The following is a 20,407-nucleotide window of genomic DNA, read 5'->3' on the forward strand; positions in this document are numbered from 1 at the left end:
ACCTTGACCAATTTCTGAGGAGAAATGTATGGTAAAGGATGGACCAAGGTGACTTTTTCTGATATCTCTCCCTCTTGAGAAAGTGGCAGAATGGGGCCACGAGAGTTCAAGGTAAATGGGAGTTTGAAGCAATTATCTAAATAATCCAGACAAGAAGGCACACTTGGGCTTGTCAAAGTCACTGAACCTAAATATTTTGAATCCTGTTAGAAATTTGTTAAAGTATCTCTAGGGCAAACATACCGATATTGACTCATTGCGTGAAGGAAAAATGTTATCCCTGGAAAAAGTAGGCTCATGTACATATACCGTGTTAAATAAATGCTCAGTTTTCTTTCTACTTTACTTTGCCCGGTAGATAGTGCCTTTCACCTGCATAAGAAGTACGAATAATGTCCCTATATCCTATTCATAGCATTTATACTTCTGTATTTCTAAAATAATTTTATAAGTAGTATGAGTTTTCACCCAGAAGAAAAAAAATCAGTGTAGCTGATATGAATACAAAATAAAGGAAGAAAAGAAAAGGAAATAGAATTACCCACACGCTTCTGGGAAATAAAAAGACTTCACAAGCTATAAAAAAAATCATTTTATTCACAGGGTACATTTCCAAAATTTCTCCAAGTAAGGGAGGTAGAGAAATTGAGACTTACTGAACCTTCCCAGTACCAGCCATAATTACAATGAACACAGCAAAGAAAAAGACATGTTTTTACAGCAAACCTCCTCCTATGACATTGCATTTAAATTCTGTGGAAAGAACAACTCAGCAGAACCAACAGAGATACTGTTTTTCTCAAGTCATATTATAAAAAGTACCAATTAAAGTTCTTTCTTACCTGCTACATATTCTATGAAACTAAAAAAAGAAGAAATGAAAAGCACAGATTTTCCCCACACCTACTGCCAGTGGAGTTTGGTTTTATTAGGAAGAAGTAATTCCAGGTACACTTCAAAAGTGATTTCAATTTTATGGTCTAATCTAACATCTTTTCCAGAATTACTGCATCTATGGACTTTTAGACTACTGTACGAGGAAGAATATTTGAATTTTTCTATTTTTTCTTAGCCCCAGTCTCTGCAAATTTGCTCTTGAAAGACAGCCTGTATACATGTGGAATACTATATAATGTGCAATCATTGAGTTAAAGAGAAACTTTCTTTTTCGAAACTTTTCAGACTAACTATGCTGTATGGTTAACTGGAGTTCTAATCATGTTCCAGACTTTTAAAAATTTAGGCAAGTTTTCAGTGGAGCTCTCCTTGTCTGTTCTCGCCCCCTTCCTTCTAGTGTCTCTGACTTTGATGTACCCCAGTGGCCACCAATCATCACAAATTGTGAATCCTATATATTATGAAAGAGTTGTCTCTAGTAACCTACCAACAAGAAAGCCCAAAGGATTGGTGCTAAAGAATGAATGAGAAACAGAAAAAAAAAATTGTTTCCTTGATTCCACGAATGCTAGAATTTGCTGGACAAACAAACATTTTTAGTCTATGTGTCCCCCTGTGGCTAACACCTAAGGCGTTCCCTATGAGAAGGTTCTACTACTTCAACAAAGGATATTTACATACTGTTATCAGACGTCTCCAAGGCCTATATACTATTGTGCATTTATATAAAATAGTCACATTCACTACACTTACAAGAGTTCTTGCTGATGATAAAGATACAACTTGGAACAAACATGGTTACACCTCTAGAGTGATGGGGTATACGAAGGAAATACACAAGGAAGTGGGAGCCAAGCCAGAAAAAGTTAAGGCACCCTCTGCCATCCCCCCACCAGGTCAGCCATCTTTTTCTTTTCAATGGGCATAACTAATGCAAGGGGTGTGTGTGTGTGTTTACACTAGAACACAGGGGAGAAAATGCATCTATGTCTGCCTAAGTAATCATGAATATAAAAGCCTTTTACTGAGGTATAATTTTGGAAGCAGTGGACGAAAGCTAACTGTGCATAGCATAGGGTGATCGTGTTTCAAAGGGTCAAGTTCAAGGTAACACCTCCTAATATCGCTGCTGCATCATGACAAAAGATCTAAATAATCTTATTTTGGGAGAACGCATCAAAGTGGAGATGGAAGAGGGGTGTAAGAATGGGAGTGTTTGCATATTCAGGCTCAAACACCAAGGAAAGCCCAACTTGGAGAAGGCAGAAAGGGGGCTAGCATTTAGGCCGTGAGGGTCCAAGTAGGTAAATAAGCGCCACTTCTGCTTTCTTCCCTAAGCGTCTCACAGTCTCACGCTGCTTTCTCTAGTGTCTCTCCATCATTAGCCATAACAACCGCATGACAATGTCTTTCTTTTAAAATGTTTTGAAAAGGTTCTTGAGGCTGACACAAGGACAGCAGCCTCTGTGCTCTCTCTTTGCTTCACACTAAGATCCTTCCCAGTGGTCTCTCTCCATTAAAGCCCTGATTTTTATCTGTATCTTTTTCATTTTGGTTAAACCTCTTTTTTTAAGATTATAATTTTCCATTTCTCTTACTATGTAGAGAAAAACAGACATATCTATCTCCTGACTTTCTCTGCCCTGGATAAAAATCACATCTCTTAGATGTTTATTGGTATCATGTGAAACATAAGCTTTTAAAATGACAAATAACTGGAGAAAATCTAATTACATAGAAGCAGAAAGAGACATGATCAATATATTTAGATACTATTCTATAAAACTCCCAGATAGCTTCGTATCATTGATTCTATCCCACAGCTTCAACAGGAAAGCAAATCAGAAAGAATTTTAGCACAATGTAGAGATCAATACAAACACAGGAGGTAGGTAAATTAGTGACCATAGCCAAAATATAATTCCTCTTTTGTGCTTTAAAAAGTTATAGTTATGGGCTTTGGCTATCATACAAATGCTCACAGGTATTGTAAGTCAATTTATAGTAAGTTACTTACTCCTTATTTGTTAGAGATGGAAGAAATCAGAAATGCTGGCACCAGAAAATTAGAAGAAGGAGACAGAAGCATATATTTTTTCTTTATTGCAATGACAAGCAGAATTTTTGTGTTATGTTTGAATGAACTTTCCATTCATGTATTTATTTCAATCTCCCACCCCTAGGATGTAGGTAAAAACTTCAGAGAAGCCTAGGCTGGGGGTAAAGCCAGTAGTATCCATTTTCTTATGCTAGGAAGGAAAAAGCTTATAGCAATTGCAGATTCACACAAATCTCCTTTCACTTACAGAATAGGAATTTTATGGTGCTCAACCTAAACACTGTGGCTTCACATTTAGGATTTTATAAACAGACAGTCTAGGCTTCAGGATGCCTTTGGATGAGTCTCCAGGGTTTTCAAAGAGGCTACAGAACTTTCTCTAGGCTACTAGAGAACTAGTAGGATATGTGCTATCTTCCTAGCTTCAAGAACTCAGAAAATGCATCAGAGTAGAGAAAAAAAGCAAAGCCATAATCAGGTCAGGGATGACCAGAATTCTCTCACAAGACACCCAAATTTAGAGAGCACAAGTTTAAGCATCTCAGCAAATTTCCACACCAAGTCTCTAGTCACAAGGCTACTAGCTCAACCCCGGAGCCAGGCCAGCTTCCTTGGTAGTGGACAGAGATAGAGAGTGCTGGAAAGCCAAGGCCAAGGGCAGAGACTTCTCTGACCCTTTGTATCCGGAAAGCATGGGGACTGTGGCGTTGTTCTTCCTTTCGACTTGCCTCTTCCTTGTCCCAGCACTCAATTCACTGAAGTTGTCAAAATTGCTACTTGTATTTAGTTGTTGTTACGGCTCACTTTGTAAGAGGCTTGACCTATGTTGCAGGTGCCTCAGAGTTGTCTGCACACTTCCATCCCTGCTGTGTGCCCACTAAAATCAGATCATCTCAGAGGAGACCTCTACACTGGGAAGATGAAGAAATAAAAAGCACAGTATTGGGGCTTCCCTGGTGGCGCAGTGGTTGAGAGTCCGCCTGCCGATGCAGGGGACACGGGTTCGTGCCCCGGTCCGGGAAGATCCCACATGCCGCGGAGCGGCTGGGCCCGTGAGCCATGGCTGCCGGGCCTGCGCGTCCGGAGCCTGTGGTCCGCAACGGGAGAGGCCACAACAGTGAGAGGCCCACGTACCGCAAAAAAAAAAAAAAAAAAAAAAGCACAGTATTGTTCTCAACACTTATTCCTCTACATGCTCATCCTCAAGTTCCCACAAACGTCCTTATAGCTCTTGATCTTTGAAACTCTACAGACAGAGAGCAGTTATTACCTGGTTCTGGTGGGAAAGTTTTTATACAACACAGTAAGAATTTCCTGAAGTTTTCAGTGGGCTGTGATATTTTTTTCCTCTTAGGTCCCTCCTAACAAGGATTTATCAGTTAAAAATTTCACAAAGTCGGTGTTTTTAAACATAGAAATGAAAACTCTAGGTGGCTGATTTTCAAAACAGAGAAATAGGAGGTGGTATATAATAAAATTACAACCTACCATAGTTGCCGACAAGAAGAAATGTTACTGATATCATTTCTATTTGAAATTATCTGTAACATTCCTGTAAAGCTTTTGACTAACCTCAGAATACTTTTGGCAAATTCAGAGTCCTAGGATTTTCCCAGTTATTTGCCATGTAGATTTTTAAGCCATGTTGCCCATTGCTTCAGGTACAAGTTATATTTAACCTAAACAAGGTTTTTACCCCAGAAAAGGGCATAAATCATCACAAAGCCAAACACAGGGTACTGTTTGAACATCTGTCACTTTGGATCATTTTGGATCATTTGCCCTTGTTAAAATAGCTAGAAGTGAATTCTATAGAAACAAAATCCAGGAAGCACTCCTTAACTTCCTGTGTTACTTACAGTTTGCACAATGTTGTATAAACTTGGTCAAATACTCTATATAAAGCATATGTGTCCAGTGTCCTCTTCCATATAAAAATCTTTCATACTTTCAAAATTTCATAAAAAATCTTTCATACTTTCAAAATTTCATAAAAAATTACTTTTGTTATGGAATGACTTAATCCTTTAGCCATCTTTATTTGACCAAAGTCTAATTAAAATCAAACAGAGGTCATCCTTACTCATGATCCTTAACATCAGTGCAATTCTCCAGTTGGAGCTAATAAAAACAAAAATTCACATCAGGTACTCATTTTCAGTCTCTTCAACCCCTCTTTTATCCCCATGGAGCAACCTAATTTTCATCACTAAAAAGCAATTTAAAAATTACACTGATGTCAGAGGGTGACACCTTCTCTTGGCAGATGCATAAAAAATGATGGAATACTTTCGTATTAAATGTGTCTGCCATAACTTGAATCTCTTCTGAGCTGCATCTTAAAGGTCAGTAATATTAAAATGTAATCAACCAAATTTGACAAAGAAAGAGGTCCAATTCTGAAGGTCTCAATTTCGAATAAACAAAATAAAATAATGGGAGTTTAAATTCAACTTCTTGATGTGGCACATATATACAATGGAATATTACTCAGCCATGAAAAGGAACGAAACTGAGTTATTTGTAGTGAGGTGGATGGACTCAGAGTCTGTCATACAGAGTGAAGTAAGTCAGAAAGAGAAAAACAAATACAGTATGCTAATGCATATATACGGAATCTAAAAAAATGGTACTGATGAACCTAGTGGCAGGGCAGGAATAAAGACACAGACATAGAGAACAGACCTGAGGACGTGGAGGGGGTTGGGAGGGGAAGCTGGGACGAAGTGAGAGAGTAGCACTGACATATATACACTACCAAATGTAAAATAGATAGCTAGTGGGAAGCAGCTGCATAGCACAGGGAGATCAGCTCGGTGCTTTGTGACCACCTAGAGGGGTCGGATAGGGAGGGTGGGAGGGAGACGCAAGAGCAAAGAGATATGGGGATATATGTATACGTATAGCTGATTCATTTTGCTATACAGCAGAAACTAACACAACATTGTAAAGCAATTATACTCCAATAAAGATGAAAAAAAATAAAAAAGAATTCAACTTCTTAAGAGTAATAGGGTATGCCAGAGTACTCTGAAAGATAATTCTAGAAAGATCCTCACTTAGGAAAACACATATTTCAATAAGGATGGGTATATATAACTTTATGCTACACACACGTACACACACACAGACACTCAAAACTCCTAGGTTTAGATACATCTATCTAACCACAGAAAAGGGAATATGTATGCCACACCTAAGGATTATCACTATAAAATAATGCCAAACTGTAACCTACTCTAAGAAAACATTCTCATTAAATTGTAGTCCTACTTTGAATGATGTGAGCATGTATGTGTATCCTTAACTGAAGACAATATGGAACAATCAAAATGTCACTTTGGTCTAATCCAGGGTTTCTCAACCTTGGCACTATTGGCATTTTCAAGTGGGGAATTCTTTGTTGGGGGGGCAGGGGGCGCTGCTCCGTGCATTGTAGGATGTTTAGCAGGATCCCGGGTCTCTAGCCACTAGATGCTGGCAGCACCCTCCAAATCATGACAATCAAAAATGTCTCCAGGGCTTCCCTGGTGGCGCAGTGGTTGAGAATCTGCCTGCCAATGCAGGGGACACGGGTTCGAGCCCTGGTCTGGGAAGATCCCACATGCCGCGGAGCAACTAGGCCCGTGAGCCACAATTACTGAGCCTGCTCTCCGCAACAAGAGAGGCCGCGATAGTGAGAGGCCCGCACACCGCGATGAAGAGTGGCCCCCACTTGCTGCAACTAGAGAAAGCCCTCGCACAGAAACGAAGACCCAACACAGCCATAAATAAATATTAAAAAAAAAAAAGTCTCCAGACATTGCCAAGTGTCACCAGATGGGGGAGGGGAATCACCCCATTAAGAAGCCCTGATCTAATTACACTTTATCGATTTGGGCCATTTCTGTTTTGCCTTTCAGAAACCCCAAATGTACAGACTAACCACCGTACAAATCTATTGCATAAACCTAGCCCAGGAATCATAAGATGTAAAATTTCCAGAAGGCATCTCCAATGGAACTGTGACACATGGGTTCTATGGAGCTCATTAGTTACACCTGAACAGTTTTAATAATTAAAGCACTAATCTGAGTGATACATATTTTATTAACTCTTATGTACGGTTTTTGTTAGGCCTTTTATATTTTGATGAAACATATACCTAAAAATATATTCCTTTTTAAGGCAGTTATTAAGTAATAACAGTAGCTCAAAAGAGGAAATATATTCAGGGTTGTACACACAGCGAATATTTAATGCAACTCCCTCATAGTACATTCTCATTACATTTTTGCTGCCAAATAGGATCAAAAGAGCAAATGAGATCTGCAGAGAATGAATACTCTCAAATTCTTAACTTTCTAAGTATCAACAGACTCTGTGTTATGTCAACCAGCCGTCTTTTAACTGCTGATCTCTATAATAACCTCAATATTCAATCATCTTTAGAAATTGGCTGTTCCAATGATGTAGAATTTTTCCAAGGGCTTTGTTATCTTGGTATTCTTTAAATTAACCCACCAAAAACTGCCACCTGTTTAACTGTTTTAGTCTATATTGTATACTAAGTCTCTACCATTAAAAATGAAGCAGAACTTTTGGGTACAGTTTACCTACATTTTGGTGACACTTAAAAGTAAAGTTAGTGATTTCTACTGTCTCCTTTTAGATTAAGGCATCCCAAAGCACAAAGACCATGTGAGGTTTCTTTTACCTTTCTCTTATTTGTAAACACATCTGACTGCTTGTAATCTGTCAACAGAGTTTGTGTGCAGTTGTGTCGAAGTTGAGGTAACAAGCCTTCTAAGCAGTCCTACCTGTTACTAAGTGAATAAACAGCTACTAATTCACATCCCTTTACTGGTGTGAACCATGCCTTGATGACCATGCTTAACACAGCACTTACTCATGAGATGCTGGGAAGAGTCACATTGACTAAACCAATTCTGCTCATTTGGAGTGATTTGGGGGTAAGGCTTGCATCTCATACTGGTTTGAGCATTACAGCAGCATGCAGTAAGCTGGCTTCTCTCCTATCAAGGTGTAGTAGGTAGTACATAATGCATTTGTAGCTCTCCAACACCAGTTACAGATTTTTGCCATCCCAGGTCATGTGGGTTCGGCTTTCATAATCACACAGGAATGAGCTTTGTTTAACAGTGCGTGTGTGAGAGACTATGTATGAGGGTACACAAATATATGCATTCTTTTATGTGTGCATGCATATTCTTTATCTTGGAGGGAACATACCATGGTAGATAGAAAAGGATATGCCTTCCAATCTATCTTCCAGAGACTAAGCTTTATGTCATTGTGCTTTACTTCATCTCCAAACATTAAATTATGAAGACAATTCTGCCAATTTGCAAATAAATAATGCACTCACATTTGCAGGTTTTGGCACTAAAATAATAATAATGCAAACAGGTTACATAATGCACACCTAAAATTGAGTTTATGCCCTAAATTCTGAGGAGGGAAAGTGGCTCTTCATCCTGACAATGAATCAACCCAGACTAAATTCAACAATGCTTCACATTGTCTAAGTAGACCTGACAAAAGGGGAGGAGGTTATTCTTACTTAACATTTTTTAAATGGAAGGGAAGGGAACTCTAGTTAACATAGACTTGGTTCAACAAATCACAATAATCAGCTCTAGCATTTTGGATCCATATTATCCAGTAAGGGATTTTTAAAATCTACCCCATCACCTACTCACTGCCCTTAAATAAGGCAAAAATAAATAACAATTTTTTTAAAACCTATAGCTCTAATGTTAGTCTTAATAAGATAGGTTTTTTTTAATTAAGCCAGTTCATGTTGATAATCACTAACACTTTTACCCTGGCATTTCATTTACTATACCTTGATTAATTCCTCAGCTTCAACAATTAAGAGTCTTGTCTTATTTGTGAACTGTATCATCTCTATTTGAAGCATGAAAATGTGCTTTACCAACATCATTTCATCAGCATGTTACTAGTTGCATATCCACCATGTGCTATAAAAGATTTCATAGGACATTTCACTTCTTTTTTTGTCCTTCCAGCCAACAGTAAAAGTAGAGTTCCCCTTGAGTTTTTGTTGTCGTTTTTTCCAAGTGGCCCACGCAAATCCATGAAACGACCTGACCATTCCCTATTGGAGTCACGTAGAAAACCTAACAAAAATACCCTGGCTCAGTCCTTTCTTTTTCCACAGTCCCTAGGAAGTGGGTGGGAGTGAGGTGTCCTCACATGGGTCTAACTGCATTCTCAGTGCACCAATTTTATGAAGATACCAGAGTTGGAGAAATTCCTCCGGCATGGCATGGAAGCCAGAAAAGGGCAGGACATTATCATAGTAGTGGTGGCTGATGGGTTGTTCATGCATATTCACAGAGAAGGGCCAGAAGCCATAGATGGCCACCTCTTCACAGAGGCCCAGGGCCGCGCTCACCAGAAAGAGTCCTGTGGACAGGCGCTTGGCATGAATTCCCCTACTTTTCCAGAACTTCCCAATGCTACGCAGAAAGTTGGGGTTGGCAAAGAGCACTGTTTGATTGGCACCAACATCTGACAGTGTGTAATAAACCCGGAGGGATGGCTCTGTTCCCGTCTTCATAGAAAAGGCAGGCATGTAGATGTAACTGTGGTTATATACTTTCATGTGGTCCACAAACGTCTTTCTGGACCATAGCAGGTTCTGAAACCTATCAAAAAGAAGAAGCTCAATTAAACCTGGAGAAAAGAAACTCATCAATACCCACTCTACCGTTCTTCTGATGGCCCTGATAGCTCACTTATATGATAGCTCATATCATCATACACTTCTCTTGTATTTAAAATCCACCTTGAACTTACCAGTTCTCTCTCATCAAGTAGCCTGACTTTTCCCCACCGCAACATCTTAAACTCCAGTTAAGATTCTTTAATGAGATGCCCTCTGAACTAAAATGCATTGTACATTTTTGTTCTCTTTTAGAATTTACTTGCCTGGAATGTAAAAATGATTTAATACTCATGAATTCACAAAGGTTGTTGGATAGGCTTTTGATAAAAGCTACTTGTGTGGTAGACGTAAGCACAGGACTGGTTTTCTCACCTGCAAATCAAAGGAATCACTTCTAAGATACTTCTTACCATTGAAATTCTATAAGTATTCAGCTTAATCAGTGAATGCTATATTATAATATTACATGGAAAAAGAAAGACTTGTCTCTATTATAAAATGCTACTAAGAGTTGCCCATATTGCTTGCTCCAAAGAACTCCTCTTTCCTATGTTCTTTCAGTTTGGATTACATAGAAAGAGGATCTCTGATTCAAATGTATTCAGCTAAAATCAATGGTACACATCCTATGCATCAGGCATTGGGGAAGTAAAATTTTAACGACCCAATTTTTGATCTCAGGAAATTCCAGTCCAATTGTGAAACAAAAATATAAGTGAGCACAATATAATGTTCTAAGTACAACCGTCGATATTTGTATAAATTACTATGGAATACAGATGAAAAAATAATTCTGCCTTGGGAGACAGAGTGGGTTCCAAGAAAGCTACAGAGAGGGCATGACATTTAAATACATCTCCTTAGGGGAAGAGCAGGAAGAACCACCGCTAAACTATAAAGGACACTTTGGTCATAGGCAAGGGTGCAGTGTCCTGAAACAATGATGAGTATTCTGTGTCCCTGGAACGAGCGAGACAGGGATTGTGGAGGCAGTGATGGGAGATGAGGTATGTTGCAAAAACCCTTGTGTCTCTCATTTGTTTGGGCTGCACTCTGTGATGACTGAGAACCTTCACAGAAGTGAGTACTTAGAGCTCTTACTACCTGGATTACAAATATTTCATCATTTGTTTAGTTGTCAATCTGTGTCAAAAAAAGTGACTCTGGTGATCTGGGGAAGGAAGAGGCTGGTGGTCTGGAGACCAGTTAAGAGGTTGCTGATGTAGCTCAAGTGAAAAAGGACAAAAAGACAGTGAGTGCCTTGTAACTTCTTGTTCTTTCACAAACGGAAGTCACCTGTCTTGGGTTACGTGCAGGTGAAGAAGCAGCATTTGAGAATGGAATTGAGCCGCTACCAGCAGAGGGAAGTCTGGCCTGACAGGTTGGCAGGGCTCATCAGAAATATGTGAAACTGAAATTCTGAATACACAAATCCACAGGATTTTATGTCGCATTCAATGTTATGAACTCTGCCTGCCAAGAAAGATGTTCTTCTTAAGCCCAAAGGAAGGGAAATTCCTCAAGTTTTCTTCATGTCCTCGATTCAGCAGCCTGCCTTAGCAATTTTCCCTGGGCTCTGACAGAGAAGTGACAACAGGGTTTTTAGGTGCAATAACTTTACCCTAAAAGAAGGCATGGAAGACACTGATCCATACTCTGGAGCTGGGCTAGCCTCTCCAACACAAACTCCTGCTTCCCAACTTCAATAGGCTCTGCTTAATAATTCTTTTATTCTCTCCATTGCCCGCCCACATTTGCTGCTCACTAACACTCTCCCAATCGTGTAGATACACGCTGCAGATAACTTCCTACTTCATCTGAACGATGGTTCTCAAACTTTAGTTAGAATAACCTGTATCACAGATTCCTAGATTCTGATGAGAGAGATACAGGGAGTTGAATTTTTACCCAGCATTCCCTGCTGATTCTGATGCACGTGTCCGGAGGCTATACTTATTTAGAAGATCGACACCATCAATGTAAGCTATCTAACTCTCTGCACCTTTCCCTCAGCATCTCTTTCTTTACATCTTCTAATTTTGTCCTTGCTCCTTCTTCCTCTCTGAGTCTTCTCCTCTGTGAAACAGGCTGTTTCACACTCCCTAGTGGGTCTCCCCTCTTTAAAACAATCAACCTCTCCATCTCTACTGAATTATTCCCTTCTATCTTCTAAACATGGCTCTAACTTAATAAAAGAAAATTCAACATATGCCTAGAGTGTTCCCAGAGCTACCCTCTAGTTCTCTCGTTTCACCATCAACATCCTAGAACAGTTACTATACTTCCGCTTGTTCCCTTTCTTGCTTCCATTCCCTCCTTACTGCTGCGCAGAATGGTTTCTATTCCACAGGGCTCTTCTGGCTGAAGGAACTTCTCCTTATTTTTGTAGTGGACTACATACTAATGAGAATTACAGACAGCTCCAATAAAATCACGGCAATTGATTTTATGTTCCCTGTCTTAAAGCTGACTGATTATTCTTGAAGAAGGTAGTTTTCCTTCCTTGAGTTTTAACTTTGAAAAGGAACACACATCTTGGATTTACTGTACTCCTAATTTTATTGGCATGGTTAAAAAACCAGCTTATATATTATGTTTTATTATTTTTATCTACCTCATTCTTCAGAATAGCTCAGAATTGTTGTATACTGTATGAATGGAAAACTATTAAATAATAATTGAAAAAGAAGAAAAATGAAACTGACCAGTCAATAAAGTATTAAAAATAGAAGTGATTAATATATAAAGAATATGGGCACACAATAGAAAAATATAACACAAAGTACAGAAATATAGCACATTTTACAAATGAATTTAATATGTGATAATAGAAACAATGATGAAATTTTTTAAGTTAGTTAATAAACAACGTCAAGATAACTAGTTAACAGTTTGAAAATTTGAGGGGGGACAGATTCATACTTGACAAGAAATTTTTTTAAAATTTCAAGATACGTAAGATAAATATTTAAAGTCTACATAAAGAAAACAAGAAAAACTAACAAAAACAATTGTGAACTTATCATTTACAAAATATCTTCTACAAAGGAAAATATTGACAAAGTTGATTATGTTAAGATGTGAAATTTCATTACAACAAAAAAGAACATAACTGAAATAAAGGAAATGACTCCAAAAAATATTTTCAGCCAACATGACAAACAGAATGTTAATACTGACAACATTATAGTCTAAATATATTGGTATATTGACATGAAAATGGACAAAAATACAGACAATAAAAGGGAATTGTGATTAATAAAAGATTAAAATGTTCAGCTTCAGGTTGCCAGTCAAGGTGCAAACTGAATAGAATCAGGGAAGGTAAGGGCCCAGCACTCCCCTCCTAGAGCAAATCTCTAGAAATAAGAGAAAAGATGTTTTTTTTAAAAATCTACCTTTATCCTAAAAAAAAGAAAAGAAGGCAAACCTTCAGTCAATCCCCACATCTGGAATACTTCTGAAAGCAGAAAGCTTATAGAAGGAAAGCAGAACATAAACTAAGTTGCCAAGCATTACTCTAAAAGGTAGTTGTGCCCTATTCCTTGAGGCAGGAGATACTGGAGAAGGTGGGTGTCTTGGAACAATCAACTAGGTTATTGTTCAGATTATAGGGCAGCAGGAACATGCAGGTGGGTCGAACCCTAAAATCCTGCACTGGCCAATTATCACTGTGTGTAGTGGAGAGGTAGTGTCAGCCTCTAGGGAGGAACAGTGGCTGTGTGCCCAGATGATACCTGGCCCAGCCCACAGGGAACTGGGGATTCTTTTCAATTCATACAGTGTTGGCAGCCAGGCCAATGGAGGGCCAAGAGAGAGACCTGTAGATTATGACACTTGGGAGTCACCCAAGAGAAAGCCACCTTGCCACCTTCTGTTCAACTGAGAGTGAAGCCCACCTGTCAACAGGCCCAGCCCCTGCACAGAGCTTCCAGTCTCCAAACAAAAACAGATAGTCAAGATCAGAAGACATTGAAGGAAAGCCTCCAACACGAAAGTCAGAGAACAGAATGGAAGAACGAAAGAACTCAGAAAAAAACAAGATCATTAAAGAGGCAGAAGAAAACTCTTAAAAGTCTATAATTAGTTTTTTTAGAAATATTAAAGATTAATTAATATTTGCACACATGAACTAAGACTTAGATGCTATAAAATGAAAAAAAATTTAGGTAATAAGAAAGAGCTATTAGTAATTAGAACATATAACAACAGATGGATTCTGGTAAAGGAAATCTCCAGGAAGACAGTTTACACAGCAGGCTGAGAAAGCCATCAATCAGATTCTATGAGAGAAAAAGATAGTTTCTAAAAGGATGTTTATACATAGAGAATCCTAAAGATGCTACCAGAAAACTACTAGAGCTAATCAATGAATTTGGTAAAGTAGCAGGATACAAAATTGCACAGAAATCTCTTGCATTCCTACACACTAATGATGAAAAATCTGAATCAGAAATTAAGGAAACACTCCCATTTACCACTGCAACAAAAAGAATAAAATACCTAGGAATAAACCTACCTAGGGAGACAAAAGACCTGTATGCAGAAAACTATAAGACACTGATGAAAAAAATTAATGATGATACAAATAGATGGAGAGATATACCATGTTCTTGGATTGGAAGAATCAATATTGTGAAAATGACTGTACTACCCAAAGCAATCTACAGATTCAATGCAATCCCTATCAAACTACCAATGATATTTTTCACAGAACTAGAACAAAAAATTTCACAATTTGTATGGAAACACAAAAGACCCCAAATAGCCAAAGCAATCTTGAGAAAGAAAAACAGAGCTGGAGGAATCAGGCTCCTGGACTTCAGACTATACTACAAAGCTACAGTCATCAAGACAGTATGGTACTGGCACAAAAAGAGAAATATAGATCAATGGAACAGGATAGAAAGCTCAGAGATAAACCCACACACATATGGTCGCCTTACTTTGATAAAGGAGGCAAGAACATACAATGGAGAAAAGACAGCCTCTTCAATAAGTGGTGCTGGGAAAACTGGGACAGCCTCATGTAAAAGAATGAAGTTAGAACACTCCCTAACACCATACACAAAAATAAACTGAAAATGTAGTAAAGACCTAAATGTAAGGCCAGACACTATAAAACTCTTAGAGAAAAACCGAGGAAGAACACTCTTTGACATAAATCACAGCAAGATCCTTTTTGACCCACCTCCTAGAGAAATGGAAATAAAAACAAAAATAAACTAATGGGACCTAATGAAACTTAAAACCTTTTGCACAGCAAAGGAAACCATAAACAAGACGAAAAGACAACCCTCAGAATGGGAGAAAATATTTGCAAATGAAGCAACTGACAAAGGATTAATCTCCAAAATTTACAAGCAGCTCATGCAGCTCAATATCAAAAAAACAAACAACCCAATCCCAAAATGGGCAGAAGACCTAAATAGATATTTCTCCAAAGAAGATATACAGATTGCCAACAAACACATGAAAGGATGCTCAACATCACTAATCATCAGAGAAATGCAAGTCAAAACTACAATGAGGTATCACCTCACACCAGTCAGAACGGCCATCATCAAAAAATCTACAAACAATAAATTCTGGAGAGGGTGTGGAGAAAAGGGAACCCTCTTGTACTGTTGGTGGGAATGTAAATTGATACAGCCACTATGGAGAACAGTATGGAGGTTCCTTAAAAAACTAAAAATAGAACTACCAAATGACCCAGCAATCTCACTACTGGTCATATACCCTGAGAAAACCATAACTGAAAAAGAGTCATGTACCACAATGTTCACTGCAGCTCTATTTACAATAGCCAGGACATGGAAGCAACCTAAGTGTCCATCGACAGATGAATGGATAAAGAAGATGTGGCACATGTATACAGTGGAATATTACTCAGCCATAAAAAGAAACGAAATTGAGTTATTTGTAGTGAGGTGGATGGACCTAGAGTCTGTCATACAGAGTGAAGTAAGTCAGAAAGAGAAAAACGTATACCGTATGTTAACACATATATAAGGAATCTAAAAAAAAAAAAGGTTCTGAATAACCTACGGGCAGGACAGGAATAAAGACGCAGATGTAGAGAATGGACTTGAGGACATGGGGAGTGGGAAGGGTAAGCTGGGATGAAGTGAGAGAGTGGCATGGACATGTATACACTACCAAATGTAAAATAGATAGCTAGTGGGAAGCAGCCACATAGCACAGGGAGATTGGTGCTTTGCGACCACCTAGAGGGGTGGGATAGGGAGGGTGGGAGAAAGACGCAAGAGGGAGGGGATATAGGGATGTGTGTATACGCATAGCTGATTCACTTTGCTATAAAGCAGAAACTAACACACCATTGTAAAGCAATTATCCTCCAGTAAAGATGTTAAAAAAAATCAAAAATAAAGAGGGCAAAAAAGAAAAAAAGAAACGAAATTGAGTTGTTTGTAGTGAGGTGGATGGACCTAGAGTCTGTCATACAGAGTGAAGTAAGTCAGAAAGAGAAAAACAAATACCGCATGCTAACAAAAAAATAAATGAATAAATAAATAAAAGCATGTCTCAACAACAAAAAAGTGACTCTGACAGACTAGCATGTAGGCAGTAATGAAAGAAGATTTGCAGCTCTAATGGGAGTCTGGAGATGAATTAGTGACTGTTGCATGGAAAGCCTTTATTTACTCTGGGGAAAAATTAAAAGTTGAACCGGATATTAAATACTTGTAATAGACTTTTTGTCTCAGATGTGAACAGTACTTAGATAGACACTAAGATAAGCACTGACTATTGATTTGATTGTGATATATCTGTACTGAGAGGACAAGAAAGTGTAAGTGTGTATGGGGGAGTGGTGCTGTGAGGAGCACTTTAAGAGAAAAATCTTAATTTTTTCATAAAATATCTATAGATAAATGGAAAAAAATTTTAATTGCAATTAAACATGCTGCTTTAAAACGTAACAAGAGAAATATCAGCTAGAGAAGTTGAAGGCCTTGAAACATTTCTTGCGGGAGTGTATGACAGGAGATTGCTGCTTTCTATTTGAAAGCAGTCATATTATTTGATCTTGAAAACTATGTATTATACACATAATATTTTGGTAAAATAGATATTAAAGTTTTTAAATCATAAAAATAGAAAATAAAGAATATATATATGTGTATAACTGAATCACTTTGCTGTACAGCAAAAATTAACAAAACATTGTCAATCAACTATACTTCAATAAAATAAATTAAAAATATAAACTAATGTATATTGATCCAATGAACAACACCACCCAAAAGTGTAACAGTCCAGAAACTTTATGCACCTAACAAGATAGTTTCAAAATATATTTAGCGGGCTTCCCTAGTGGCGCAGTGGTTGAGAGTCTGCCTGCCGATGCAGGGGACACGGGTTCGTGCCCCGGTCCGGGAAGATCCCACATGCCGCGGAGCGGCTGGGCCCGTGAGCCATGGCCGCAGAGCCTGCGCGTCCGGAGCCTGTGCTCCGCAACGGGAGAGGCCACAACAGTGAGAGGCCCGCGTACTGAAAAAAAAAAAAAAAAATATATATATATATATATATATATTTAGCAAAACTGCTTAAAATTCAGATAGATAGGTATTCACAAACCCACAATCATAATTAAGTCTTTAATTTTAAAATGTCTATTATTTTTAAACATGAATAGAAAGTTTCTAAAATGACCACGTTATGTCACACAAGAAAATATATAGTATGATACATATACATAAATATATTAAAACAATTATTATCATAAAGTCCAGATCATCAACCACATAAAAATATACATACTGCACTGGAAAACATATTTCAAGTATGTTTACAAGGGGAAGTCAATATTTACAGATGATATAATTACCTGTCTAGAATATATAAGAGAACCAACTGAAAAATTATTTATTAAAACCAATAAAGTCTAGATCAACTTCTAAAAATCCATAGTTAAACTAGGAGAGAACTTCCTCGGCTTGATTAAAAAATATCTATAAAAAACCTACACCTAACATAATACTTTATGGTGAGAAACTTGAAGCCCTCCCACTAACATTGGGAACAAGTCAAGGATGTCTCCAAGTCAAGGATCTCACCACTACTTTCAACATTATACTGGAAGTCATTGTTAATACAATTAGATATGAAAAGGAAGTGAAAGGTATACAGATTGAGAAGGAATAAATAAAACTGTCTTTTCAGATGACATGTAGAAAATCTGAAAGAATTGAAAAAACTAATAAGGCTGCAGGATACAGGGTTAATATACAAAAGTCAATTGCTTTCATATATATCAGTAATAACAAGTGGAATTTGAAATAAAAAACACAATACAATTTATACTAGCAACCCCCAAAATGAAATACTTAGGCATAAATCTAACAAAATATGTACAAGATCTGTGTGAGGAAAACTACAAGACTCTAATGAACTAAATAAAAATCGAGGAACTAAATAAATGGAGAGACATCACATGTTTACAAATAAGAAGACTCAATATTCTCAAGATGTCAGTTCTTCCCAACTTGATTTATAGATTCAGTGCAACCCCAATCAAAATCCCAGCAAGTTCTTTTGTGGATATCAACAAATTGATTCTAAAATTTATATGGAGAGGCAAAAGACTGAGAGTAGCCAATACAATATTGAAGGAGAAGAATGAAGTTGGGGGACTGACACTACCCAACTTCAACACTTACTATAAAGGTACAGAAATCAAGACAGTATTGAATTGGTAAAAGAATAAATAGATCAATGTAACAGAATGGGGAGCCCAGAAATAGACCCACATAAATACAGTGGGTCTTTGACAAAGGAGCAAAGTGATCTTTGACAAAGGAGCAAAGGCAATACAGTGGAACAAAGACAGTCGTTTTAACAAATGGTGCTGGAGCAAGTGGACGTCCACATGCCAAAACACGAATCTAGACACAGACTTCACACTCTTCACAAAAATTAACTCAAAATGGAACATAAGCTTAAATGTAAAATGCAAAACTATAAAACTCCTAGAAGACAATTCAAGAGAAAATCTAGATGACCTTGAGTATGGCAATAACTTTTTAGATAAAACACCGAAGGCACAATCCATGAAAGAAATAATTGATAAGCTGGACTTCATTAAAATTAAGAACTTCTGCTCTGTGAAAGACAATGTCAGGAGAATGAGAAGACAAGCCACAGCCTGGGAGAAAATATATGCGAAATACGCAGCTGATAAAGAGCTGTTATCTAATATATACAAAGAACTGCTAAAACTCAACAATAAGAAAACAAACAACTCAATTACAAAATGGGCCAAAGACTCTGACATCTCACCAGATGGCAAATAAGCATATGAAAAGATGTTCCACATCATACATTATCAGGGATAGTCAAATGAAAGCAACAATGAGATACCACTACCCGTCTATGAGGATGGCCAAAATCCAGAACACTGACACCACCAAATACTTGTGAGGACGTGAAGTAACAGGGATTCTCATTCACTGCTGTTGGGAATACAAAATGGTACAGCCACTTTGGAAGACAGTTTGGTGGTTTCTTACAAAATTAAGCGCACACTTACCGCACCATCCAGCAATCATGCTCCTTCAACTCAAAGGTGTTGAAAACTTATGTCCACATACAAACTTGTACACATGTACTTATGGCAGCTTTATTCATAATTGTCAAAACTTGGGAGCAACCAAGATGTCCTTCCGTAGGTGAATGGATAAAGAAACTGTATTATTTCAATCCAACAGAATATGATCAACACTAAAATGAAATGAGCTCTGAAGCCATTAAAAGACAGGGAGAAACCTTAAAGGCAGATTATTAAGTGAAAGAAGCCAATCTGAAAAGGCTACATGCTGTGTGATTGCAACTATATGACATTCTGGAAAAGGCAAAGCTACAGATATAGTATAACATAAAGATCAGTGGTTGCCAGGGGTTGGAGGGGGAGAGAGGGGTGAATAGGTAGAGCATAGAGGATTTTTAGGGCAGTGAAAATATTCTGTATGATACTGTAATGATGGATACATGTCACTATACATTTGTCCAAACCCATAGAATGTACAATATCAAGACTGAACTGCAATGCAAACTATGGACTTCGGGTGATTATAATGTGTTAATGTAGGTTCATCAATGGAAACAAAAGTACCTCTAGTGGGAGATGTTGATAATGGGGGAGGCTAGGCACGTGTGGGGTTGGGGACATATGGGAAATCTTTGTACTTTCCTCTCAATTTTGCCGCAAACCTAAAACCCCTCTGAAAAAATAAAGTCTTAAAAAATCCATAGTTTCCCTACACAAGAGCAAGCACATATTAAAAAAAAACATAGTATCAAAGGTTTTATTTGTAACAGCAACATGTCCCCAAACACCTTGAAAGAAACCTAAAAATAAATATATAACATTTTTATGGAGACAATAATGAATACTGAAAGATGTCTCCCCAAATAAATTTATAGGTTCAATGCAATCTCAACCAAAATTCCAATATTATTTTAAAATAAAATTTTATATGATGAATCTAAAATTCACATAAAAGGTAAATCAAGTATACATACTCAAGGCAATTTTAGATTAAAGAAGAATACAGGAAGGACTTAACTTACCAAATATCAAAACTGATTATAAAACTATAGTAATAAAAACACAACAGAATCCATGAAAGAGCAGACAATCTATAAAGAGTCTAAACATGTAACTAGGCATATTTAGGGATTTCCTATATGATGAAAGTGACATTTCAAACCAATTCATAAAAACTGACTTCCAT

The 20,407-nt window shown here is 37.6% G+C and overlaps 1 protein-coding gene across 1 annotated transcript in view; it reads right to left on the reverse strand.

Annotated features, from left to right (window-relative positions):
- Positions 1 to 8,587: 8,587 nt before the first annotated feature.
- Positions 8,588 to 20,407, reverse strand: part of ST8SIA1 (ST8 alpha-N-acetyl-neuraminide alpha-2,8-sialyltransferase 1) — a 152,232-nt gene continuing 140,412 nt past the window's right edge. The window contains exon 5 of the mRNA XM_029204628.1: positions 8,588 to 9,630. Coding sequence (XP_029060461.1) covers positions 9,144 to 9,630 — 487 coding nt within the window. The 3' untranslated portion in view covers positions 8,588 to 9,143. The remainder of the gene's footprint in view (positions 9,631 to 20,407) is intronic.

This window comes from Monodon monoceros, unplaced genomic scaffold, assembly GCF_005190385.1.
Source record: "Monodon monoceros isolate NGI ecotype Baffin Bay Population unplaced genomic scaffold, NGI_Narwhal_1 Super_Scaffold_6, whole genome shotgun sequence".
NCBI lineage: Eukaryota > Metazoa > Chordata > Mammalia > Artiodactyla > Monodontidae > Monodon > Monodon monoceros.